The sequence below is a fragment of the Vidua macroura genome, chromosome 29 (genome assembly GCF_024509145.1).
Source record: "Vidua macroura isolate BioBank_ID:100142 chromosome 29, ASM2450914v1, whole genome shotgun sequence".
Classification (NCBI taxonomy): domain Eukaryota; kingdom Metazoa; phylum Chordata; class Aves; order Passeriformes; family Viduidae; genus Vidua; species Vidua macroura.
In genome coordinates, this window is record NC_071599.1 from 2,096,153 (window position 1) to 2,122,903 (window position 26,751).

Sequence of the window (26,751 nt, forward strand, 5' to 3'; positions counted from 1 at the left end):
GGGGCAGGAACGGGGAAATGGGGGCAGGAACGGGATCAGGAACGGGGAAATGGGGACAGGAACGGGGAAATGGGGTCAGGAACAGGGAAATGGGGGAAAAGTAGGAAAAGAGGCAGGAAACAGGAAAAGACAGAGAAAGGAGAAGGGAAAAGTGGGAAAAAACAGGGAAAAGGCAGTGAAAAGTGGGGGAAAAGCAGACAAAAGGCAGGGCAAAGTAGGAAAAGGCAGGGAAAAGTGGGAAAAAGCAGAGGAAAGTGGGGGAAAAGCAGGCAAAAGTGGGAAAAAAGCAGGGAAAAGGCAGGTAAAAGTGGGAAAAAAGCAGGGAAAAGTGGGAAAAAAGCAGGGAAAAGGCAGGGAAAAGTGGGAAAAAGCAGAGGAAAGTGGGGGAAAAGCACGGAAAACTGGGAAAAAAAGCAGGGAAAAGGCAGGTAAAGTGGGAAAAAAGCAGGGAAAAGGCAGGGTAAAGTGGGAAAAAAGCAGGGAAAAGTGGGAAAAGGCAGGTTAGAGTGGGAAAATGCAGGGAAAAGTGGGGGAAAAGCAGGGAAAAGTGGGAAAAGGCAGGGAAAAGTGGGAAAAAAGCAGGGAAAAGTGGGAAAAAGCAGGGAAAAGTGGGAGAAGGCAGGTAGAGTGGGCAAAGGCAGGGCAAGGGGGAGCGGAGGTGCCCCCAGCACGGGGCAGCCGTACCCGGTGGTGGCGGCGCTGGCGCAGGTGGTGCATGAGGAACCAGAGCATGTGGCTGTCAAACATGTCCGTGTGGTGCAGGCTGTCCTCGTCCCGCTCCACCTTGTTCTTCTTGATCACCTGCGGGGGGGAACAGAGCCACATTCCAGGGAAAAACCGGGAATGGGCTGGGAATGGGCCGGGAATGGGCCGGGACAGCCCCACCCACCTCCTTGAGGCCCCGCAGCTCCGTGGGCGCCTCGGCCGTGGGAGCCCAGATCTTCACGTCGTGGTCCAGCCCGCTGGTGGCCAGCACGGGCAGGTGGGGGTGAGGCTCCAGGCAGTTCACCTGGGGAAAAAAAGGGGAAAAAAATGGGAAAAATGGGAATTGTGGGGTCAGGAGGGGGATTGGGAATGGGGGAGCTGACATTCCAGGCAGTTCACCTGGGGAAAAATGGGAATTGTGGGGTCAGGAGGGGGATTGGGAATGGAGGAGCTGACACTCCAGGCAGTTCACCTGGGGAAAAATGGGGGAAAAAATGGGAAAAATGGGAATTGTGGGGTCAGGAGGGGGATTGGGAATGGGGGAGCTGACACTCCAGGCAGTTCACCTGGGGAAAAAAAAGGGGAAAAAATGGGAAAAATGGGAATTGTGGGGTCAGGAGGGGGATTGGGAATGGAGGAGCTGACACTCCAGGCAATTCAGCTGGGGAAAAAAAGGGGGGAAAATGGGGAAAATGGGAATTGTGGGGTCAGGAGGGGGATTGGGAATGGGGGAGCTGTCCCTGCAGGCAGTTCAGCTGGGGAAAAAATGGGAAAAATGGGAAAAATGGGAATTGTGGGGTCAGGAATGGGATTGGGAATGGGAATAGGGGAGATGCCCCTCCAGGCAGTTCACCTGGGAAAAAATGAGGAAAAGGGGGTGAGAAAAGGGGAAAAAAAGGGGGAAAAGGGGGAAAAAGGGAGGAAAAGGGGGGGGGAAAGGAAAAAGGGAAAAAGGGAAAAAGGGAAAAAGGGAAAAAGGGAAAAAGGGAAAAAAGGAAAAAGGGAAGGGGCCCTTCCTGCCCATCCCCAAGCAGGGGAGCCAGGAGTTCCCAGCAGAGGAAATTCAGGACGGGGCCATTCCCAGCACAGGCACTTCCCTTTCCTGCAGGAAACACCTGGAAAAATCCCACAGGATCCTCGGGAATCGGCCAAATTTGGGATCCTGCCCCACCCCCAAACCCCTGGGAACCGGGAACGGGACGATCCCGCTGCTTTTGGGGTCGGAGCAGTGGGAGAAAGGGGATGAATGCAGGGGTGGGATGGGGGGAAAAAAGGGAATTTGGGAATTTTGGGGCCTCACCACTCCGCCCTTGTCCCCTTCCATGAACTGCACGATCTGGCAGGAGGATTTTTCCCACAGGAAAATGTGGCCGCAGTCGCTGCCGCTCACCACGAACTCGCTCTTGGGGCCGTAGAAATTCACCCCTTTCACTGGAAAAACGGGGAAAAACCAGGGGGAAACGGGAAAAAAACAGGAAAAAGGGGAGGTTGGGGTTGTCTCCAGTGGAATTCCTGGCCGGGAAGGCAAAGCAAAAGTTTCCCAGAAGGGTTTTTTTGGGATCTCCAGGGTGTTTTGGGGTGGTTTCGGGTCATTTTTGGGGTGTATTGGGATGTATTTGGGGCGTTTCTCCACCTGTGGTGTTGTTGCAGTGCCCCTTGTAGCACCAGCTGTACTGGACTGTTCTGGGGGTATTTTGGGGTATTTTGGGGTATTTTGGGGTGTTTCCCTGTGGTGCTGTGCAGTTGCCCCTTGTAGCACAGGCTGTACTGCATTGGTTTAGGGCTGTTTTGGGATACTTTTGGGGTAATTTGGGGCTGTTTCCAGGCTGACTTTGGGGCTGTTTTTGGGGTGATTTGGGATGGATTTGGGGTGGATTTGGGGCTGGTTTTGGGGTGGATTTGGGGTGGATTTGGGGCTGGTTTTGGGGTGGATTTGGGGTGGATTTGAGGCTGGTTTTGGGGTGATTTGGGATGGATTTTGGGGTGATTTGGGGCGTTACCCGTGGCGTTGTTGCGGTGCCCCTTGTAGCGCCGGCTGTACTGCGCTGGTTTAGGGCTGGTGTGGGGCTGGTTTTGGGGTGGATTTGGGGCTGTTTTTGGGGTGGATTTGGGGCTGGTTTTGGGATGGATTTGGGGTGGATTTGGGGCTGGTTTTGGGGCTGTTTTTGGGGTGATTTGGGGCTGTTTTTGGGGTGATTTGGGGCTGTTTTTTGGGGTGGATTTGGGCTGGTTTTGGGGCGTTACCCGTGGCGTTGTTGCGGTGCCCCTTGTAGCGCCGGCTGTACTGCGCTGTTTCTGGGCTGTTTTTGGGGCTGTTTTTGGGGCTGTTTTTGGGGTGGATTTGGGGCTGGTTTTGGGGCTGGTTTTGGGGTGGATTTGGGGTGGATTTGAGGCTGTTTTTGGGGTGATTTGGGGCTGTTTTTGGGGTGGATTTGGGGCTGGTTTTGGGGCTGGTTTTGGGTGGATTTGGGGTGGATTTGAGGCTGTTTTTGGGGTGATTTGGGGCTGTTTTTGGGGTGGATTTGGGGCGATTTGGGGCTGTTTTTGGGGTGGATTTGGGGGTGGATTTGGGGCTGTTTTTGGGGTGATTTGGGGCGATTTGGGGCTGGTTTTGGGGTGATTTGGGGCTGTTTTTGGGGTGGATTTGGGGCTGTTTTTTGGGGTGGATTTGGGGCTGTTTTTGGGGTGGATTTGGGCTGTTTTTGGGGCGTTACCCGTGGCGTTGTTGCGGTGCCCCTTGTAGCGCCGGCTGTACTGCGCGCCGTCGCTGTGCGCCGAGTCGAACAGGTAAATGTCCTCGTCGTTGTACGAGGCCAGCAGCTCTGCAACGGGGACAGACGTGGGGAAAACGGGAAAAACACGGGAAAAACACGGGAAAAACGCGGGAAAAACACGGGAAAAACACGGGAAAAACATGGGAATAAACACGGGAAAAACACGGGAAAAACACGGGAAAAACACGGGAAAAACACAGGAAAAACACGGGAAAAAACACGGGAAAAACACGGGAAAAACATGGGAATAAACACGGAATAAACACAGGAAAAACACGGGAAAAACACGGGAGAAACACGGGAATAAACACGGGAATAAACACGGGAAAAACACGGGAATAAACGGGGGGAAAAGGGGAATAAATGGTGAGAAATGGGAATAAACACAGGAAATGGGAATAAACGGGAGGGAGATGGGAATAAATGGGGAGAAAATGGGAATAAATGGGGGAAAATGGGAATAAATGGGGGGAAAATGGGAATAAATGGGGGGAAATGGGAATAAATGGGGGAAATGGGAATAAATGGGGGGAAATTGGAATAAATGAGGAGAAAATGGGAATAAACACAGGAAATAGGAATAAACACAGGGAAATGGGAATAAATGGGGAAACTGGGAAAGAAACAAGGGGGAAATGGGGGGAAATGGGGAATAAATGGGGGGGAATCAAGGAAAAGCAGCAAGGAAATGGGAAAAAAAACAGTGGGAAGATGGGGAAAAAGAGCAGGAAAATGGGGAGAAGGGAAAAAATGGGGAGAAGTGGAATGGGGAGATGGGGGAAGGGGAAAAACGGGAGGAAAACGGGAAAAAATGGGAGGAGAATGGGGAAAACCAGGAGGAGAATGGGGGAAAATGGGGAAAGGGAGAAAAAAAGCAGGAAAATGGAGAAAAAGCAGGAGGGGAAATGGTGAAAACCAGCAGGGGAAATGGGGAAAAGGGAAAAAATGGGGGAAGGGGAAAAACAGCAGGAAAATGGGAAAAAATGGGAGGAAAATGGGGAAAACAGGAGGAAAATTGGGAAAAGCAGGAGGATCTGGAGCTCAACAGGGTTTTTTTGAGGGGGAAATTATTTTTATTTTGGAAAACATGGGATTTGGTGAGGGGAAGCCAGTTTTTTTAGGAGGAAGAGGTGTTTGTTTGAGGATAAACATGTGGGGTTTTTTTGGAAAATGGGTATTTTTGGGGAAAATCTGATTTTTTTTGGTGGGAAATGAGGGGGTTTGAAGGAGTGGGACCCCCCCAGAACTCCCCAAATCCCCACCTGGACTCACCTGAGCCGTCGTGGCTGTAGACCAGGCAGGTGATGTTGGCTTTGGACTCGCAGTTCACCTGGAAAAGTGGGAAAAACCTCGGATCCAGCCCCTTTCCCTGGGAATTCTGAGTGTTAAACTCCCAGACGAGGATTTAGGGAGGCAGAAAATGGGGATTGAGGGGGGAAAAAAACCAAAAAAAAAAGATTTCTGGGAGTTTTTTCCACCTCTTCCTGAAGGGTTTTCCAGGAAAAGGAGCAGCCTCTTCCCATGGGGTGATCCCAGTGCTCCCAGTGCCCTCCCAGTGCTCCCAGTGCCCTCCAGTGCTCCCAGTGCCCTCCCAGTGCTCCCAGTGCTCCCAGTATCCCCAGTACCAGGTGGTGAGGGCAGAACTTCTTCAGGACTCCGTTGTTCTCGTTCTCATCGATTTTCCTCTGATCATAAATCCTGCAGGAAACAGGGGAAAAAAAAAAGGTTGGGTTCACTCCAGGGAGGCTTTTTTAACCCCAAAATTCCCGTTCTGAGATCCCAGGGCTCAAAATTCCATCCTAAAATTCCCTGGGATTTTTGTGCCAGGATAAACCCAAATTTGGGACAGAAATTATGTTCCCACACCCAAAATTCCATCCTAAAATTCCCTGGGATTTTTGTGCCAGGATAAACCCAAATTTGGGACAGAAATTATGTTCCCACGCCCAAAATTCCATCTTAAAATTCCCTGGGGATTTGGGGCAGGAATGATCTTCCCATAGCCAAAATTCCATCCTAAAATTCCCTGGGGATTTGGGGCAGAAAAAAAAATTCCCATGCCTCAGATTCCATCCTAAAATTCCCTGGAATTCTGTGCCCGGATCCACCCAGATTTGGGGGCTCCCAGTGCTCCCAGTTTGGCCTCACTGGATGAACTGGTCCAAGCCCCTGATTTGGGAATGGGGAATTTGGGAAGGGGAAGTTGGGGATTTGGGAAGTCCTGGATTTGGGAAGGGAAATCCCTGGATTTGGGAAGAGGAATTCATGGATTTGAGGTGAGGAAATCATGGATTTGGGAGCTCCCAGTGCTCCAGTTTGGCCTCACCACAAAAACTGGTCCCAGTCCCAGATTTGGGAAGGTAAAATTGGGGATTTAGGAAGGGAAAGAGGTGGATTTGGGAATCCCTGGATTTGGGAATCCCTGGATTTGGGAAGGGAAATCCCTGGATCTGGGCTCTCCCAGTGCTCCCAGTTTGGCCAAACCTCCCAAACTGGTCCCAGCCCCTGGCTTGGGAAGGGAACCAGGCAGATTCAGAAAGGGGCAGGGGAGCATTTGGGAAGTCCCAGACGTGGGAAGGGGAAAGGCTGGATTTGGGATGGGGAAAGGCTGGATTTGGGATGGGAAATCCCAGGATTTTGGCCCTCCCAGTGCTCCCAGTTTGGCCTCACCTCACGAACTGGTCGCGGCCGCCCACAGCGAACTGGGAGGTGTTGGCAGGGTTGACAAAGATGGTGTAGAGCCCAACCTTCTTCTCCTTCTCCTTTGTCACCACCAATTTCCTGGGAAAAATCCATGGGATCAACCCCAATCCCAGCCCAATTCCCATTCAGCAGGATTTGGGCAATGAGGGTGGGGAATATTCCCTAAGGGAAAATCTGCAGGGTTTGGGGCGCATTGGCAGAATTCCCAAAGGGAAAATGGGATTTGGGGGAGTTTTCCCCTAAAGACAGCTGGGATTTGTGGGAATTTGGGGCATTCCAGGAGAGAAATATTCAGGATTGGCTCCACCAGGGTGAGAATTCCAAAGGGATCCGGCCCAAAGGACAGGGAGGGGGTTGGAAATTCCCAAGGGAAATGTGATTTCCCAAAAAAACCCGGATTTTCCCCCGAACTCCACCTGTTATCCCCCAAATCCTGCCTGTTTCCCCTACCAAATTCCCATTTTTTCCAAAAAAAAAAAATCCCCATTTTCCTGACACAATCCTCATTTTCCTTTCCACCATTCCCCATTATTCCCTGCAAAATCCCCATTATTCCCCCCAAGATCCCAATTTTCCCCCAAAATCCCCAATTTTTTTCCCCAAAAAAACCCCACTAAAAAAAAAAAAAACAAACCCAATTTTTTCCAAAAAATCTCTGAAAACAGCTGGGATTTGAGGGAATTTGGGCCATTCCAGGAGGGAAAATTTGGAGTTGGCTCTGCCAGGGTGAGAATTCCAAAGGGATGCAGCCCAGGGAGGGGGTTGGGATCGGCTCCAGCCACGGATTCCGGGCGGGATCAGGGATTAAAGGGCTCGTCCTGGTTATGAAACCCTGGGATTTGGGCTGGATCAGCCTCCAGAATGACAGCTCAGAGGCTTGGGAAAATACAGTGAGACAGAAAAACTGTTTTACCCAAAAAAATCCCTGCTTTTCCCACAAAAAAAAAACCAGTTTTCCCCTCTAAAATAATCAGGTTTCGCCCAAGAGTCCCCTGGGTTTCCTCAAAAAACAGCCAGTTTTCCCTCAAAAACCAGTGGTTTTCCCCCAAAAAACAATCTGCTTTCCCCCAAAAAAGGTTTTCTCACAAAATTATTCTGGTTAAAAAAAAAAAAAAAAAAAATCATTTTTCCCCCAAAAAACTCAATTTTCAAAAAAAAAATTCCACTTTTCTCCCAAAAATATTCATTTTTTCAATATTCACGTCAAAATATACCAAATTTTCCTGCAAAAATCTCAATTTTTCAAAAAATCCCAAGCCAAAATAACCTGATTTCCCCAAAAATCGCTGATTTCCAAAAAAAAAAACCCTGGTTTTTCCCCAAATCCCACCTGCTTCCCCTCCAGATTCCCGGTTTTCCCCACTTCCCACCTGTTATTCCCAAACCCACACCTGTCTCACATCTAAAATCCACTTTTTCCCCCCCCAACATCCCCTTTTTTTCTACAGAATTCCCATTTTTCCTCTCAGAATTCCTGTTTTTCCCCTCACTCATGAGGCACAGCCGGTCCTGCCGCCGAATCGACAGAATCTCCATTTCCCACCCCAAATCCCCTCTTCTTCCCACAGAATTCCCATTTCCCACCCAGAATTCCCACTTTTCCCCTCAGAATTCCCAATATTTCCCTCAGAATTCCCACTTTTCCTCCTCAGAATTCCTGTTTACCCCCCCGTCACTTCCGAGGCAGGCTGGTCCTGCTTCAGATTGATGGAATCCCCATTTTCCCATGCCAAATCCCCTTTTCTTCCCACAGAATTTCCCATTTCCCACCCAGAATTCCCACTTTTTCCCCTCAGAATTCCCACTTTTTCCCCTCAGAATTCCAACTTTTCCCCCTCAGAATTCCTGTTTACCCCCATCACTTCCAAGGCAGGCCAGTCCTGCTGCAGATCAATGGAATCCCTGTTTCCCCACCCCAAAATCCCCTTTTCTTCCCACAGAATTCCCATTTCCTGCCCGGAATTCCCATTTTTCCCCTCAGAATTCCCATTTTCCCCCTCAGAATTCCCAATTTTCCCCTCAGAATTCCTGGTTTTCTGGTCACTCACACGGCAAGCTGGGCCTGCTGCAGATCAATGGAATCCCCATTTTCCACCCCAAATCCCCTTTTTCTTCCCACAGAATTCCCATTTCCCACCCAGAATTCCACTTTTCCCCCTCAGAATTTCCTGTTTACCCCATCACTTCCGAGGCAGGCTGGTCCTGCTGCAGATTGATGGAATGCCCATTTCCCACCCCAAATCCCCTTTTCTTCCACAGAATTCCCATTTTCCACCCAGAATTCCCACTTTTCCCCTCAGAATTCCCAATATTTCCCTCAGAATTCCCACTTTTCCCCTCAGAATTCCCACTTTTCCCCCTCAGAATTCCTGTTTACCCCGTCACTTCCAAAGCAGGCCAGTCCTGCTGCAGATCAATGAATCCCTGTTTTCCCATCCCAAATCCCCTTTTCTTCCCACAGAATTCCCATTTCCTGCCCAGAATTCCCATTTTCCCCCTCAGAATTCCCACTTTTTCCCTCAGAATTCCTGGTTTTCTGGTCACTCACACGGCAAGCTGGGCCTGCTGCAGATCAATTGGAATCCCCATTTCCCACCCCAAATCCCCTTTTCTTCCCACAGAATTCCCATTTCCTGCCCAGAATTCCCATTTTTCCCCTCAGAATTCCCACTTTTCCCCTCAGAATTCCTGTTTATCCCATCACTTCCAAGGCAGGCCGGCCCTGCTTCACATTGATGGAATCCCCATTTCCCACGCCAAATCCCCTTTTCTTCCCACAGAATTCCCATTTCCCACCCAGAATTCCCACTTTTCTCCTCAGAATTCCCACTTTTCCCCTCAGAATTCCCACTTTTCCCCTCAGAACTCCCATTTTCCCCCTCACTCACGAGGCGGGCCGGTCCTGCCGCAGGTCAATGGTGAAGACCACGGCGTCCTCCCCCGCAGACAGGAACGTGCAGGGCGAGTCCGGCTCAGCGCCAGCTGGGATTGGGGGGAAAAAGGGAAAAAAACAGAGGGAATAGCTCCCAAAAATCCCAAAAACCAGGAAAATCCACCTGGAAAAACCCCAGGTTTGGGGATTCCTGCCCTGAACTGCAGTGATGTCATCTGGGTGATGTCATGGGGACAACAGCACAGACAAGAGTCTGAATTGCAACCAAAAAGTGGGAAAATCCCAAAATTCCTGGATTTTAATGGAGTGGCTAAACCCACCCCCCTCATCACAGGTGACAATGGCCACATCCAAGCCTTGAAACATTTGGGAATTGATTTCCGCTGCACGCAAGAAGTGGGAAAATCCCTTCCTTTCTTCCTTTCTCCCAAAAACCCCTTGGATCTCCAGGAAAAGGAGATCTCCTCCATTCCCAAGCACCCCAAATCCTGGGATTTGGCATTCTGGGATCCCCCTCACCTTGTGGGAAGCCCCCTTGTGCTGGGCCACGTGCTCAGTGCTGTGACAGCACCGGGTGTCACCTGGGTGGTGACATCCCCATCCCATTCCCACAAAATTCCCCCATTCCCAGACACCCCAAATCCTGGGATTTGCCATTCCCGGGATCCCTCTCACCTTGTGGGAGTCCCCCTTGTGCTGGGCTCGGTGCTGTGACAGCTCTGTCACCTGGGTGGTGACATCCCCTGCTCCCACCCCATTCCCACTGCGTTCCCCCATTCCCAGGCACCCCAAATCCCGGGATTTGGAATTTTGGGATCCCCCTCACCTTGTGGGAGTCCCCCTTGTGCTGGGCTCGGTGCTGTGACAGCTCTGTCACCTGGGTGGTGACATCCCCTGCTCCCACCGCTGCTCCCACCCCCATTCCCACTGCGTTCTCCCATTCCCAGGCACCCCAAATCCCGGGATTTGGAATTTTGGGATCCCCCTCACCTTGTGGGAAGCCCCCTTGTGCTGGGCCACGCGCTTGGTGCTGCGGCAGCACTGGGTGGCCGAGAGCTCGGCCACGCGCACCTGCCCGTCCCGGGCACACATGGCCAGCGTGGAGTCACCGCTGTTGGGCAGGAACTTGGCCTGGAAAAACATGGAAATCAGGGAAAAAAATGGGAAAAAGGGACAGGGGGAGAGGGGGAAGGAAAGGGGGAATCGCAGAGGAGGTGGGGAGGGGAAAGGAATTGTTCTGGGAATTGTCCCAGTTCTCTTGGGAATCATCCCAAACTCTCCCCTGGGAATCATCCCACAATCTCCTGGGAATCATCCCAAAATCTCCCCTGGGAATCATCCCAAAATCTTAATGTGCTCCCACATCCCTTCTCTCCAGTGCCACCTTTCCCTGTCCCAGCTGAGCTCTTCCTGGGACCCTCTCCCATCCCAAAAAAGAGACCCCCAAGATGATGGATTTCAGGGCACACCTGTGGGATTTGGGGACCCGTTCCCAGATCCTTTCCCAAGCATTCCCTTTCCCAGCTGAGCTGTTCCTGGGACCCTCTCCCACCCCAAACAGGAACCCTCAACCCGATAAATTTTAGACCACCACCTAAACAAACACCCACAAACTTTGGGAAACCCATCTGGATGATGGATGCTGAGACGCCCCTTTGGGATTTTCTGGGACCCTTTCCCACCCCAAACAGGGACCCTCAGCCCGGTAAATTTCAAGACACACCCGTGAACTTCAGGAAACCCATCCAGATGATGGATCCTGGGGCACCCCTTTGGGATTCCACCCCAAAATCACACCCAACCTGCCCCCACATCCCTTCACCCCAGTGACACTCTTCCCAAGCATTCCCTTTCCCAGCTGAGCTTTTCTTGGCCTCTCCCACCCCAAAAAGGAACCCTCAGCCCGATAAATTTCAACACACACCCGTGAACTTCAGGAAATCCATCCAGATGATGGATCCTGGGGCACCCCTTTGGGATTCCACCCCAAAACCCCACGCAACCTGTTCCCACATCCCTTCACTCCAGTGACACTCTTCCCAAGCATTCCCTTTCCCAGCTGAGCTGTTCCTGGGACCCTCTCCCACCCCGAACAGGAACCCTCAACCCGATAAATTTTAGACCACCACCTAAACAAACACCCACAAACTCTGGGAAACCCATCTGGATGATGGATGCTGAGACACCCCTTTGGGATTCCACCCCAAAATCACACCCAACCTGCTCCCACATCCCTTCACTCCTTTCCCAGCTGAGCTTTTCTTGGGCCTCTCCCACCCCAAACAGCCAGACAAATTTCAGCACACGCCGTGAACTTCAGGAAACCCACCCGGCCAAGGCGTCCCCTGGGTGATTCCACCCCAAAACCCCGCCGTGCCCACCTGGAAGACGTTGCTCTTGTGCCCGCTGTCGAACTGCAGCACGGGCCGGCGCCGCAGCCAGTCCCACACCAGCACCTTGAGGTCGTCGCTGCCGCTGGCCAGGCGGGTGCCGCGCTGGTTGAAGTGCAGCGTGTTGACGCAGCCCGTGTGCCCCTCCAGGCCGTGCTGCAGCCGGAACTTCTGCACGAAGAGCCGGGCGCCGCAGGCCTGCGCCACGAAGCGCGAGCAGCCGCCCAGCTGGCGCTGCCGCAGCGCCGGGATCGCCCGCCAGCGCGGCCGCGGCAGCGCCCACGTCTCCGAGGCCACCTGGGACACACACGGATGTTGGCACGGCGTGGATCCTGTCGCCTGCTAGGGGTAACGTACAGGAGTCTACGATCTGGCAGGGTTTGCTTTGTGTCTTGCACAAGCGAGTGGAAAAACTCGGTGTTTTTACAGAGAAAACCGACGTTAGGGTAGGGTCACTCGTGTTTAGGGGTGACCCCAATGTTACTGTAGGGTCACTTTGGGTCCCTTGTTATTGTAGGGTCACTGGTGTTTAGGGTCACCCTCCATAATGAAAAACTTTCTCAGTTTTTACAGAGAAAACCAACATTACTGTAGGGTCACTCGTGTTTGGGGTCACCCTTCATAATGAAAAACTTTCTCAGTTTTTACAGAGAAAACCAACGTTCCTGTAGGATCACTGGTGTTTAGGGTGACCCCAATGTTACTGTAGGGTCACTTTGGGTCCCTTGTTATTGTAGGGTCACTGGTGTTTAGGGTCACCCTGATGTTACTGTAGGGTGACCGTCCATAATGAAAAACTTTCTCAGTTTTTACAGAGAAAACCAACGTTACTGTAGGGTTGTCTGTGTTTAGGGTCACCCCAAAGATATTTAGGGTCACTTTCCATAATCAAGTGTAAAAACTTTCTGTTTTTACAGAAAAAAACTGACATTACTGTAGGGTCACTGGTATTTAGGGTCACCCCGATGTTACTGTAGGGTCACTTTGGGTCCCTCGTTATTTTTTAAAATGATAAGCTCCTTTTTCCTTCAGTTCTCCTACTTCCAGTAGGTGTTGCAGTATGTTTTAGCTGTAAACTGACTTATTTCAGTCAGTGCTGTACAGACGTAATTCTCAGTGGAAAAAGAAGGGGGAAAAATAAAAAGGGCTTCAGAAGCCTGAATTACCCAGATCTCTCCTAATTGGTGAAAGACAATGCTGAGTATGGATGGCAGATGTTTCCTTAATTAATATCCTACTGGGTTAATCAGCAGCCCCTCAGCCTCCCCTCTGCAAAGGTGACAGGACCAGCAGCCACCCAGTTTACATCTCCTGTGTCTCGCTATGCACCGAGACCGAGAACAGAATAAAATCTTTTAAAGCCCCACTTAAACCTCTTTTAAAACCTCACCTAAAACCTCTTCTAACCCCTCATTTAGCCCCTCAGCCTCCCCTCTGCAAAGCTGACAGAACCAACAGCCATCACATTTTACATCTCCTGTGTCTCGCTACGCACCGAGAACAGAATAAAATCTTTTAAAGCCTCACTTAAAACCTCACTTAAAACCTCTTTTAAAACCTCACTTAAAACCTCTTTTAAAACCTCACCTAAAACCTCTTCTAACCCCTCATTTAGCCCCTCAGCCTCCCCTCTGCAAAGCTGACAGAACCAACAGCCACCCAGTCCTCCAGCGCCTGCTCCTCGTCGGACGAGTCGCGCTCGTGCGGCGGCCGCTTGCGGGGCGCCCTGCGCCGGGCGCGCGGCTCTTCCTCCTCCTCCTCCTCCTCCTCGTCTCGTCCTCGTCGTGCCGCGGCTCCTCGGGGATGGAGTAGTGGCCGGTGTCGTCCATGCTGTCGCTGTCCTTGTCGCCGGAGCTGTCGCTGTCGCTGGCGCGGCCCCGCGCGGCCCCGGCGTCGTCGCCCATCAGGCTCAGGCTCAGGTCGGACGCCTCCACCTCGATCCCCGAGGACGTCTCGCGGCCCTCCTCGGCAGACATGTCCTCGGGGCTGCTGGACAGGCTGCCTGGGGACAGGGACATGGGGACAGTGTCACAGTGTCACACTGCCATGGGGACATGGGGACAGTGTCACAGTGTCACACTGCCACAGGGACATGGGGACAGCACAGTGTCACAGGGTCACCACACTGCTGGACAGGCTGCCTGGGGACAGGGACATGGGGACAGTGTCACAGTGTCACACTGCCATGGGGACATGGGGACAGTGTCACAGTGTCACACTGCCACGGGGACATGGGGACAGCACAGTGACACCGGCCCTCCTCGGCAGACATGTCCTCGGGGCTGCTGGACAGGCTGCCTGGGGACAGGGACAGCACAGTGTCACCAGTGTCACCACACTGCTGGACAGGCTGCCTGGGGACAGGGACAGCACAGTGTCACCAGTGTCACCACACTGCTGGACAGGCTGCCTGGGGACAGGGACATGGAGACAGCACAGTGTCACAGTGTCACACTGCCATGGGGACAGCACAGTGTCACAATGTCACACTGCCATGGGGACAGCACAGTGACACCGGCCCTCCTCAGCAGACATGTCCTTGGGGCTGCTGGACAGGCCTGGGGACAGGGACATGGGGACAGTGTGGTGGCACCGTGGCTGGCGCCTGCGCTGACACTCTGGCACCATCACTGTCACCACCACAGTCACTTTGTCACCATCACTGCCACCCTGGCCCCCTCACTGTCACCTCTGCTGCCACCCTCGCTGTCACCGTTCCCTTGTCACCATCCCTGCCATGTTCACTGTCACTTGCCACAGCCTGCCACCTTCATTGCCACCCTGTCACCCCTGCTGTCCCCCTCACTGTCCCCTCCCGTCCTGCTTCCTATGACCCTGCCACCCTGTCCCTCTGTCACAGTGTCACCCTCAGTGCCACTGTGACACTGTCCCTGTTTGTCCCTTGGTCCTCCCCCTGTCCCCTGTCCCACTCCATGTCCCTCTGGATGTCCCCTGAGCTATCCCCAGTGCCCCTGGCTGTCCCCTGAGCATCCCTTGGCTGTCCCCTGTCCCCTGGCTGTCCCCTGTCCCCCTCCCTGTCCCCAGCTGTCCCCTCACCGTTGACAATGTCCGTCCTGCCGTCCATGCTGCCGCCCTTGTCCGACATCGCCGCTTCCCACGGGAATCCCTGCGGGGACATGGGGACATGGGGACATGGGACACAGGACAGGGGACAGGAGGACACGGGGACACAGGGACAGGGGGACACAGGGACAGGAGGACACAGGACAGGGGGACATGGGGACATGGGGACATGAGGATATGGGGACATGGGGACATGAGACATGGGGACAGGGGGACATGGGGACACAGGACAAGGGACAGGGGGAAATGGGGACATGGGACATGAGGATATGGGGACACAGGACAGGAGGACACGGGGACACAGGGACAGGGGGACATGGGGACACAGGGACACACGGACATGGGGACAGGGGGACATGGGGACACCATGACACGGAGCTGGAGCAGCCCTGCCAAGGCCACCACAGGATGTCCCCTTGTCCCCAACCCACCCCAGCACCGCGGGCACTCCCAAAATCCCCATTTTCCATGGAAAAACCACCTGGGAATGCTCCAGGACACCCAAGCCTGGCCTGGCTGTTCCCAAAATTCCCATTTTCCATGGAAAAACCACCTGGGAACGCTCCAGGACAACCAAGCCCTGCTCAGCACCCCGGAAAAATCTGATCCCGAGGGATCTGTGATCCCAAAAATCCATTTTGGAACATTCCCACACAAAATTCCCGTTTTCCCACCTGCCACAGAGCCCCACGGGGTCGAGTCTGTTCCCAAAATCCCCATTTTCCATGGAAAAGCCACCTGGGAATGCTCCAGGACACCCAAGCCCTGCTCAGCATCCCGGGAAAATCCGATCCCGAGGGATCTGGGATTCTAAAGATCCACCTTTAAACACATTCCCACCAAAAATTCCCTCTGGAATCTCTCCAGGAGAGCCGTGCCAGTCCCCCAGCCTCCCAAAAAACCCCATTCCCGTGGGAATGGGCAGCAGCAGAGCCCTGGAATTCCATGGAATTCCCTGGAATTCTGCTGGAATCCCACACAACGCCAAGGGCCAGCACTGGAATTACCCCTCCCCCTTCAAACCCCACCATTTTCGCCTCCAATCCCGGGAATTTTTTGCTCCCATTCCCAGGTGAGGGATGGGGAAGGAGCTTCCCAAGGCTGGGAATCCATTCCTGATCCAGAGGGGGGTGGGAAATTTGGGAATTTGCAGGGAATGCTCCCAAAATCCCGGGATTCCGCGGCTGCCTGAGCGCATCTGGACAGGCTCAGGCTGACGCTGCTGCTCCCAAAAATATCCCAAAAATATCCCGGGGCATTCCAGAGCCTCTGGAAACGGGATCCAGGCTCCCTGCTGCCCCCCCAAACTGGGAGAGACTGGGAGAGAAACTGGGAGAGACTGGGAGAAACTGGGAGAGAAACTGGGAGAGAAACTGGGAAAAAAATGGGAGAAACTGGGAGAGAAACTGGGAAAAAAAATGGGAGAAACTGGGAGAGAAACTGGGAGAAACCAGGAAAAACTGGGACAAAAACTGGGGTAAACTGGGAGGAACTGGGATAAAAACTGGGAGAAACTGGGAGAGACTGGGAGAGAAACTGGGAGAAACTGGAGGCCCCAAATCCTCAGGGATGGAACTGCAAATCCTCTGGGATGAAATCCCCAAATCCTCAGGAACAAAGCCCCAAAATCCTCCTAAATGGATCCCCTAAATCCTTCAGGATAAAATCCCAAAATCCCTCAGGGATGGATCCCCCAAAGCCTTTGGGATGGAGAATCCAAATCCTTCAGGGATGGATCCCTCAAATCTTTTGGGATGGATCCCCCAAATCCTCAGGGATGAACCCCCCAAATTCCACAGGATGGAGCCCCCAAATCCCTCGGGATGGATCCCCAAAATCTTTTGGGATGGATCCCCAAATCCCTCGGCATGGATCCCCCAAATCCTTTGGGATGGAGAACACAAATCCCTCAGGACGGATGCCCAAAATCCCTCAGGAATGGATCCCCCAAATCCTCAGGGATGAAACCCCCAAATTCCACAGGATGGAGGCCCCAAATCCTCAGGGATGGATCCCCCAAATCCTTTGGGATGGATCCCCCAAATCCTCAGGGATGAAACCCCCAAATTCCACAGCATTGATCCCCCAAATCCCTTGGGATGGATCCCCCAAATCCTTTGGGATGGAGAACCCAAATCCCTCAGGGATGGATCCCTCAAATCTTTTGGGATGGATCCCCCAAATCCACAGGATGGAGCCCCCAAATCCCTCGGGATGGATCCCCAAAATCTTTTGGGATGGATCCCCCAAATCCTCGCGGATGAAACCCCCAAATTCCACAGCATTGATCCCCCAAATCCCTTGGGATGGATCCCTCAAATCCTTTGGGATGGATCCCCCAAATCCTCAGGGATGAAACCCCCAAATTCCACAGGATGGAGGCCCCAAATCCTCAGGGATGGATCCCCCAAATCCCTTGGGATGTCCCAGGAGTTCCCCTAAGCCTTAAGAAATACCAAAAACCTCCCGAAACCCCAAAAATCTTCCCAAAATCCCCCCCAAAAATCCCCCAAATCCCCCCCACCCCGCGGGACCCGGGCGCACTCACCTGGGCCAGGTGCCGGGGACAGCGGGGCTGGAGCTGGGGGGAGCGTGGGGGGCAAAGGTCAGGGACCCCCAATTTTGGGGACCCCCCAAAATCCCTGGGGAACCATCCCAAATTCCTGGGAAACCCCCAAATTCCTGGGAAACACCCAAATTCCTGGAAATCCCCCCCCCCAATTCCTAAAGAACCCCAAATTTTGGGGACTCCTCCCCCAATCCTTGGGGACCCCCCCTGATCTTTGAGAATTCCCAAATATTGGGGAACCCCCCCCAAATCCCATGGAAAAATCCCAAATTTTTTGGGATCTTCCCAACTGCTGACAATCCCCCACAGATTCCTGGGAATTCCCTGATTCTTGGGAATTCCCCATTTTTGGGGACCCCAAATTTTGGGGAACCCCCCCCCCCCCCAATCCCAAAAAAATTCCCTCCGTCCTTGGGGACCCCAAATTTTTGGGGATTCCTAATTTTTGGGAAATCCCTGAGAATTCCCCTCAATTCCTGGGAATTCCCAGTTTTTGGGGACCTCCCAAGTCTCAGGGGACCCCAAAAAAAAACCTCCGGGAACCACCCCCCCCCCAAAAAAAAATTATCGGGGGACCCCTCCCAAAAGCTTGGGGATCACCCCAAAAATTCCCAGATCCCAAAAACCTCAGGGACCCCCAAAGTCTCAGGGATCCCCTCAAAAAAACCTCAAGGACCCCTCAAAACTCCCCAGAAAAACTCAAGGGTCCCCCAAAACCCCACCCAGGACCCCCCAAAAACCCAAGGACCTCCCTAAGGGATCCCCCAAAGGCTCAAGGACGCCCCAAAACCCCCAAGGGACCCCCCCAAAAAATTCACGGGTTCTCCAAAACCCCCCCAAAAGCAACAAGGACCCCCCAAAACCTCCCCAAAAGCCCCGAGATTCCCCCCAGAAAACTCCAGGGTCCCCCAAACCCCCCCAGAGCCTCAAGGTCCCCCCAGGACCCCTCAGGGCCCCCCCAAACCCCGCCGGGCTCCCTCCGGGGCTCGCCCAAAGCCCCCCCCGAACACTCGGGGTACCCCCAAACCTCCCCCCGGGCTCCCCCCGCCCCTCCCGGGATCCCGCCCCGGGCCCGGGGCAGGCCCGAGCCCGCGGGGGCCGCGGCCGCACCGGAGCCGGCGGAGGCCGCGCACCGACCCGAGCGTCCCGGAGGCTCCCGGCGGGTCCCGGACGGTGCCGGGGGGTGCGGCCGGGCTCAGTGGCGGCCGCCGCGGGTCCCCCCGGCCGCTCCAGCGCCGGCCCCGGGACCGGGCCCCGCCGCCGCCATCTTTAACGCGCCGCCCCCGCCGCCTCGCTTGGCGGCGCCGGCCGACGCTTTTGCGGCACCGCGCGCGCCGCTTTACGGCGGCGGCCGTTGCGCGACAGCGGCGGGGGCGCCCCCCCCAACCCCCGGCGTTGCCATGGGAACGGCGCCCCCCCCCCCAACCCCAACCCCCGGTTCTGTGGGGTCACTGTGGGGTCCCCATGGGGCTATGGGGTCACCCATGGGGTTATGGGGTCACTGCAGGGTCACTCATGTTTAGGGTCACTGTAGGGTCACCCCAATGTTGTTGTAGGGTCGCTGCCGGGTCCCCATGGGGTTATGGGGTCACTGTGGGGTCCCCAGGGGGGTTATGGGGTCACCAAGGGGGTTGTGGGGTCACTGTGGGGTTGTGGGGTCACTGTGGGGTCCCCATGGGGCTATGGGGTCACCCATGGGGGTTGTGGGGTCACTGTGGGGTCCCCAGGGGGGTTATGGCGTCACCCATGGGGGTTATGGGGTCACTGCGGGGTCACCCATGGGGTTGTGGGGTCGCTGTGGGGTCCCCAGGAGGGTTATAGGGTCACTGCAGGGTCACTCATGTTTAGGGTCACTGTAGGGTCACCCCAGTGTTGTTGTAGGGTCGCTGCAGGGTCCCCAGGGGGGTTATGGGGTCACTGTAGGGTCACCATGGAGTTATGGGGTCACTGTGGGGTTATGGGGTCACTGTGGGGTCCCCATGGGGTTATGGGGTTCCCAGGGTGTTATAGGGTCACTGCAGGGTCACCTGTGTTATTGTAGGGTCACCCCTGTTCAGGGTCACTGCAGGGTCACCCCTGTTGTAGGGTCGCTGTAGGGTCACCAGTGTGGTTATAGGGTCCCCACCCCAATGTTGTAGGATGGCATTGGAGAGTCACTGTAGGGTCACCCCTGCTTGAGGTCACTCTGTTCCCCCCCACAATGTCCCTATAGGGCCACCCCATCCCTATAGGGCCCCCCATCTCTGTGGGGTCCCCAGTGTCCCTGTAGGGTCCCAGTGTCTCTGTAGGGCCCCCCAATGTCCCTATAGGGCCCCAATGTCCCCGTAGGGTCCCCGTGTCCCTATAGGACCCCCCAGTATTCCTATAGGCCCCCCATGTCCCTTTAGGGTCCCCAATATCCCCATAGGGTCCCCAATGTCCCTATAGGCCCCCCCATGTCCCTGTAGGGCCCCCCCTGTGTCCCTATAGGACCCCCCAATGTCCCTGTAGGGTCCCCGTGTCCCTGTAGGGTCCCCAATATCCCCATAGGGCCCCCCATGTCCCTATAGGGCCCCCCATGTCCCTGTAGGGCCCCCCAATGTCCCCATAGGCCCCCCGTGTCCCTGTAGGGTCCCCATGTCCCTGTAGGGCCCCCCGTGTCCCTGTAGGGTCCCCAATGTCCCTATAGGCCCCCCCGTGTCCCTATAGGCCCCCCCATGTCCCTGTAGGGCCCCCCCTGTGTCCCTATAGGACCCCCCAGTATCCCTATAGGGCCCCCCGTGTCCCTGTAGGGTCCCCGTGTCCCTATAGCCCCCCCAATGTCCCTGTAGGGTCCCCGTGTCCCCGTAGGGCCCCCCAATGTCCCCATAGGGTCCCCGTGTCCCCATAGGCCCCCCGTGTCCCTGTAGGGTCCCCAATGTCCCCATAGGCCCCCCAATGTCCCTGTAGGGTCCCCGTGTCCCCATAGGGTCCCAATGTCCCTATAGGCCCCCCAATGTCCCCATAGGGTCCCCGTGTCCCCATAGGCCCCCCGTGTCCCTGTAGGGTCCCCAATGTCCCCATAGGCCCCCCAATGTCCCTGTAGGGTCCCCGTGTCCCCATAGGGTCCCAATGTCCCTATAGGCCCCCCGTGTCCCCATAGGCCCCCCAATGTCCCTGTAGGGCCCCCCAATGTCCCCATAGGGTCCCCATGTCCCTGTAGGGTCTCCAATGTCCCCATAGGGTCCCCAATGTCCCCATAGCCCCCCCAATGTCCCTGTAGGGTCCCCGTGTCCCCACTGCAGCGCAGCCGTTCCCGTCACCAGCTCTTTATTGGGGTCACCGGGGTGAGGGGGGGACACCTCCCCATCCGGGGGGGGTCCCTGCGCCCCCCACCCCCAAAAACCCCAAAGTTGGGGTGCGGGGGGGAGGTCCCAACCCCGCCGGGCTCCTCTTCGCCCTGGTGTAGGGCCGGCCGGGGGGGGACCCCAAAAGTGCCCTACATGAGGCGGCACTGCTCCCCCGAGAGCCCCCCCGGCAGCTCCAGGCTCAGTCCCGGCGGCTGCGGGGGACAGCGGGGTCACCCCACAGCCGGGGCACCCCAAAACGGGGGCACCCCACAGCTGGGGCACCCCAAATGCATGGGGGCACCCCACAGCTGGGGCACCCCAAAACGGGGACACCCCACAGCTGGGGCACCCCAAAATGGGGGTACCCCAAAGCTGGGACACCCCAAAGTTGGGGCGTCCCAAAACGGGGACACCCCAAAACGGGGACACCCCAAATGGATGGGGGCACCCCAAATGTATGGGGGTCACCCCACAGCTGGGGCGCCCCAAAATGGGGACACCCCAAATGTATGGAGGTATCCCAAAGCTGGGGAGCACCCCAAAGCCATGAGGGCACCCCAATTCTATGGGATCACTCCAATTCTATGAGGTCACCCCAAACCCTCTGGGGTCCCCCCGAATCTACAGGACCACCCCAAACCCTTTGAGTGACCCCAAACACTCACCGTGTCCCCTGCCAGCTCCTTGGGGGGGTGGCCCAGGTCCTGCAGCTGTGAGGGGACACAGAGGGGACACAGGGACATGGGGGGGACAGAGGGACAGGGGGGGACACAGGGACAGGGGGGGGACACAGGGACATGGGGGGGGACACAGGGACAGGGGGGGACAGAGGGACATGGAGAGGGGACACAGGGACAGGGGGGGACAGAGGGACAGGGGGGGACAGTGGGACATGGGGGGGACACAGGGACATGGAGAGGGGACACAGGGACATGGGGGGGACACAGGGACAGGGGGGGACACAGGGACAGGGGGGGACACAGGGACGAGGGGGACAGAGGGACAGGGGGGGACACAGGGACATGGGGGGACAGTGGGACATGGGGGGACAGAGGGACAGGGGGGGGACACAGGGACATGGGGGGGACAGAGGGACATGGGGGGGACACAGGGACATGGAGGGGACAGAGGGACATGGGGGGGACACAGGGACATGGGGGGACAGTGGGACATGGGGGGGACAGAGGGACAGGGGGGGACGCAGGGACGGGGGGGGACAGAGGGACATGGGGGGGACAGAGGGACAGGGGGGGACAGAGGGACGGGGGGGACAGTGGGACATGGGGGGGACACAGGGACATGGGGGGGACAGAGGGACATGGGGGGACACAGGGACAGGGGGGGGACACAGGGACATGGAGAGGGGACACAGGGACATGGGGGGGACAGAGGGACATGGGGGGACACAGGGACGGGGGGGGACACAGGGACATGGAGAGGGGACACAGGGACGGGGGTGACACAGGGACAGGGTGGGGACAGAGGGGACACAGAGGGGACACAGGGACATGGGGGGGACACAGGGACAGGGTGGGACACAGGGACATGGGGGGACAGAGGGACATGGGGGGACAGAGGGACATGGGGGGACAGAAGGAGGGGTCAGAGGGGACACGGAGTAGGGGACAGAAGGAGGGGTGACCGAGGGACATGGAGTGGGGTCACAGGGACACGGGGGGACAGAGGGACACGGGGGGACAGAAGGGGGGCTCAGGGGGGCTCAGGGGGACACGGGGGGAGAGAAAGGGGGCTCAGGGGGACAGAAGGGGAGCTCAGGGGGTCTCAGGGGGTCTCAGGGGGACACAGGGGGGTCTCAGGGGGACACGGGGGGGCTCAGGGGGTCTCAGGGGGTCTCAGGGGGTCTCAGGGGGACACAGGGGGGTCTCAGGGGGTCTCAGGGGGGCTCAGGGGGGCCCCTCGGGCCGCACCTGCTGCATCAGGTCCAGCAGGGTCTCGAAGCGCTCGCGGCGCTGCCCCTCGGGCTCCTCCGGCCGCTCCCGCTCCAGCTCCGCGCAGATCCGCAGCATCAGCGCCTGCTGCGCCCCGAAGCGCGCCCGCTGCTCCGGGGACAGCGAGCCCTCGTGCTGCCGCAGCCACTCGGGGTACTGGGGACAGTGGGGGGACACCGAGGGGACACTGGAGGAACCCCCAAATCCCAGCCAATCCCAGCCAATCCCAGCCCCGATCCGTGCCCGCTGCTCCGGGGACAGCGAGCCCTCGCGCTGCCACAGCCACTCGGGGTACTGGGGACAGGCAGGGGACACCGAGGGGACATCGAGGGGACAGTCAGGGGACACTGGGGTCACTGGAGGAACCCCCAAATCCCAGCCAATCCCAGCCCCATCAGCACCCTGAACCGCGCCCGCTGCTCTGGGGTCAGCGAGCCCTGGTGCTGCCGCAGCCACTCCGGGTACTGGGGACAGCGGGGGACATCGAGGGGACAGTCAGGGGACAGCGGGGTCACTGGAGGAACCCCCAAATCCCAGCCAATCCCAGCCAATCCCAGCCCCAATCCGTGCCCGCTGCTCTGGGGACAGCGAGCCCTCGCGCTGCCACAGCCACTCTGGGGACAGGCAGGGGACATTGAGGTGGACATCGAGGGGACAGTGGGGTCACTGGAGGAACCCCCAAATCTCCCATGGCACCCCCAAATCCCCCATGGCACCCCCAAATCCCCAGCCCCCCCAGCCCCTACTGGGCACAGAACCACTCCCTCTGCTCCAGGGACAGGGACCCCTCGTGCTGCCACAGCCACTCCTGGCACTGGGGACACGCAGGGGACAGGCAGGGGACACTGCGGGAACCCCCAAATCCCCCATGGCACCCCCAAATCCTGGAGAAAAGGGGGAAGTGTCCCAGTGCGGCCCTGGGGGTGACACGGACAGACCCCACAAGGGGTCGAGGGCAGAGCACGTCCTTGGACAGTGGGAATGCACCATGTCCCCCAGGGACCCTCCCCAGGTTTTTTGGGACCCCTCCCAGTTTTTTGGGGTCCCTCCTGGTTTTTGGGGTCCCACCTTCTCGGTGATCTCCTTGAGGGAAGGACAGGGCACATCCTTGGACAGCAGGGACTGCACCATGTCCCCATGACCCCTACTCGTTGTGTCCAAGGGACACCCCCAGGGTTTTGGGAACACTCCCAGGTTTTTTGGGGTCCCCTCCCGGTTTTTGGGGTCCCCTCCCGGTTTTTGGGGTCCCACCTTCTCGGTGATCTCCTTGAGGGAGGGGTAGAGCACGTCCTTGGAGAGCAGGGACTCCATGATGCTGCGCATGACGGGCAGGACGCCGTCCCCGCCGCCCTCGTCCAGCCCCAGCCCCTCCAGGGCCTTGGCCAGCTCCTCCTCGGAGCCCGGAGAATTCTGCGGGACCCCGGGACCCCCGTGAGCCCCCCGGGACCCCCGGGAGACCCCCGGGACCCCCGGGAGACCCCTGGGAGACCCCCGGGAAGGGCTGGGAGGGAGGAGTACCTGGAGGTCATTGGCGTTCTTGGCCAGCCCGCTCAGGGTCTCCTTGAGGCAGGAGGTGAATTCCTGCTGCGAGGCCGCGTCGCTGCCTGCGGGGTGGGAACGGGGTTGGGATGGGGATGGGAATGGGGATGGGAATGGGAATGGGAATGGGAATGGGAATGGGAATGGGAATGGGGATGGGATTGGGAATGGGGATGGGGTTGGGAATGGGAACGGGGTTAGGAATGGGAATGGGATTGCGAATGGGGATGGGAATGGGGATGGGAATGGGAATGGGAACGGGGTTGGGAATGGGATTGGGAATGGGAATGGGAATGGGATGGGGTTGGGATGAGATTGGGAATGGGGGATAATGGGAATAATGGGGTGTCCCACTGGGGAGTTCTCCCCAGTCCCAAATGGGGGGACAATTCCAGATGGGGTTGGGAATGGTGGATAATGGGAATAATGGGAATAATGGGAGTAATAGGAATAATGGGAATAATGGGGTGTCCCACTGGGGCATTGTCCCCAGTCCCAAATGGGGGGACAATTCCAGATGGGATTGGGAGTAATGGGAATAATGGGAATAATGGGAATAATGGGGATAATGGGGTGTCCCATGGGGCGCTGGCCCCCACCCCAAACACTCGGAACAGTTCCAGATGGGATTGGGAATGGTGGATAACGGGAATAATGGGAATAATGGGAATAATGGGGTGTCCCACTGGGGCATTGTCCCCAGTCCCAAATGGGGGGACAATTCCAGATGGGATTGGGAATGGTGGATAACGGGAATAATGGGAATAATGGGAATAATGGGAATAATGGGAATAATGGGGATAATGGGGTGTCCCACTGGGGTGCTGGCCCCCACCCCAAACACTCGGAACAGTTCCAGATGGGATTGGGAATGGTGGATAAGGGGAATAATGGGAATAATGGGGATTATGGGAATAATGGGAATAATGGGGTGTCCCACTGGGGCATTGTCCCCAGTCCCAAATGGGGGGACAATTCCAGATGGGATTGGGAACAATGGGAATAATGGGGATTATGGGGTGTCCCATGGGGCGCTGTCCCCCACCCCAAGCACTCGCACAGTTCCAGATGGGGCTGTGAACGGGCCACGGCTGCGATGCCCATTCCAGGCTGGCATCCCGCCGTGCCCGCCCCACGCACCGACTTTTCCGGCAGCTTCCGAGAGCTTCTGGAACTGCTCGACGAGCTGGGGCTCCTGGCGGGCCAGCTCCTGCATGGCTTCCTGGAACTCGGCGGCCGCCTGCGCCGCCAGCTCGCCCTCGAAGAGCTCCTGGAAGAACCTCTCCTGCGAGGAGAACAGCGAGCCCTGGGCGCGGCGTCAGCGCGGCCCCGGCGCGGCCCAGCGCGCCCCGCGGGGGATTTGGGGTGCCCACCTTGGCCGAGTCGGGGGGGCAGGAGGAGCTGGGAGGGGCAGGGGGAGCGGGGCGGCTGCGCTCGAAGTCGTCCAGGGCACCTGCGGGGGGGTTTGGGGTCAGGGGGACCCCGGAAAAGGGGGTGGGAAAAGGGGTGCGGTGCCCCCACAGGGAGGTCACGGGCACCGGCTGGCTGTAGGTGAAATGAGTGTGCTAAAACTGCACCCCAGAACTGCACCCCAAAAACTGCGCCCCAATAACGCCCACTCCAATAACTGCACCCCAAAAACTGCACCCCAATAACGGCACCCCAAAACTGCACCCCAATAACTGCACCCCAATAACTGCACCCAAAAACTGCACCCCAAAAACTGCACCCCAATAACGCCCACCCAATAACCCCCACCCCAAAACTGCACCCCAGAACTGCACCCCAATAACGCCCACGCCAAAAACTGCACCCCAATAACTGCACCCCAAAACTGCACCCCAAAACTGCACCCAAATAACGCCCACCCCAAAACTGCACCCCAATAACTGCACCCCAATAACGCCCACCCAATAACCCCCACCCCAAAACTGCACCCCAGAACTGCACCCCAATAACTGCACCCCAATAACTGCACCCCAAAACTGCACCCAAATAACGCCCACCCCAAAACTGCACCCCAATAACTCAGACCCCAAAACTGCACCCCAAAACTGCACCCCAATAACCCCCCAGCCCCTCCCAACCCACCTCACCCCAACAACCCCCAGACCCCCCTCACCCCAAGAACTCCCGAGCCCCCCCAAGCCAAAACCCCCCTCAGTCCCTCCTGACCCCCCCTCACCCCAGTGACCCCCAACCCCATTACACCAAACCAACCCTGAACCCCCAAAGCACCCAACAACCCCCAGCCCCTCACCCCAATAACTCCCCCAACCCCTCAGGACCCCCTCACCCCAATAACCCCCAGACCCCCCCTCACCCCAATACCCCCCCCGGCCCCTCACGACCCCCGGCCCCCCCCGCTGCCCCCTCACCCCAATGACCCCCGGCCCACCTCGCACCCCATGACCCCCATCGCTCCCAACGCCGCGCAGCCCCCCGCACCCCAATGACCCCCGGTCCCCCCCGGTCCCCCCGGTCCCCCCCGGTCCCCTCCGGTCCCCCCGGCCCCCTCACTCTCCAGCAGCTCCTCCAGCTCCGCGTCGGGCCCCGGGCCCGGGCCCGGCTCCGCCGCCATCTTGGCCCGCTCCGCCCTCCGCCGCCAGGGGGCGCTGCCGCAGGACACGCCCCTCCCCGCCCCCGGGAGGACACGCCCCCTCCTCTGGCCCCGCCCCATGGAAAACACGGAACGGGAATGGGAACGGGAACGGGAACGGGAACGGGAACGGGAACGGGAATGGGAATGGGAATGGGAATGGGAATGGGAACGGGAATGGGAATGGGAATGGGAACGGGAACGGGAATGGAAATGGGAACGGGAACGGGAACGGGAA

At 57.1% G+C, this 26,751-nt stretch overlaps 2 protein-coding genes across 3 annotated transcripts in view; both read right to left on the reverse strand.

Moving 5' to 3' along the window:
* Window positions 1-18,398, reverse strand: part of DCAF8 (DDB1 and CUL4 associated factor 8) — an 18,778-nt gene extending 380 nt beyond the window's left edge. The window contains 15 exon segments of the mRNA XM_054000949.1: window positions 655-801; window positions 890-1,009; window positions 2,006-2,136; window positions 3,420-3,527; window positions 4,752-4,809; window positions 5,105-5,177; window positions 6,150-6,260; window positions 9,071-9,161; window positions 10,062-10,206; window positions 11,457-11,762; window positions 13,125-13,237; window positions 13,240-13,467; window positions 14,523-14,592; window positions 17,098-17,130; window positions 18,256-18,398. Of these exon segments, the coding sequence (XP_053856924.1) occupies window positions 655-801; window positions 890-1,009; window positions 2,006-2,136; window positions 3,420-3,527; window positions 4,752-4,809; window positions 5,105-5,177; window positions 6,150-6,260; window positions 9,071-9,161; window positions 10,062-10,206; window positions 11,457-11,762; window positions 13,125-13,237; window positions 13,240-13,467; window positions 14,523-14,571 (1,680 nt within the window). The 5' untranslated portion in view covers window positions 14,572-14,592; window positions 17,098-17,130; window positions 18,256-18,398.
* Window positions 18,399-20,389: 1,991 nt separating this feature from the next.
* On the reverse strand, window positions 20,390-26,548 carry PEX19 (peroxisomal biogenesis factor 19). 2 transcript variants are annotated; one of them, XM_054001168.1, is made up of 8 exons: window positions 26,435-26,548; window positions 25,288-25,367; window positions 25,055-25,199; window positions 23,894-23,979; window positions 23,627-23,785; window positions 22,355-22,531; window positions 21,092-21,136; window positions 20,390-20,638 (listed from the first exon to the last, which is right to left on the reverse strand). In XM_054001168.1, exons 1-8 carry the CDS (start codon window positions 26,493-26,495, stop codon window positions 20,576-20,578), a joined length of 816 nt encoding a protein of 271 aa, XP_053857143.1. In that variant the 5' UTR covers window positions 26,496-26,548; the 3' UTR covers window positions 20,390-20,575. The 2 variants fall into 2 exon arrangements, with proteins under 2 accessions (XP_053857143.1, XP_053857142.1); XM_054001167.1 differs by having other exon boundaries at window positions 25,055-25,220.
* Window positions 26,549-26,751: the final 203 nt, after the last annotated feature.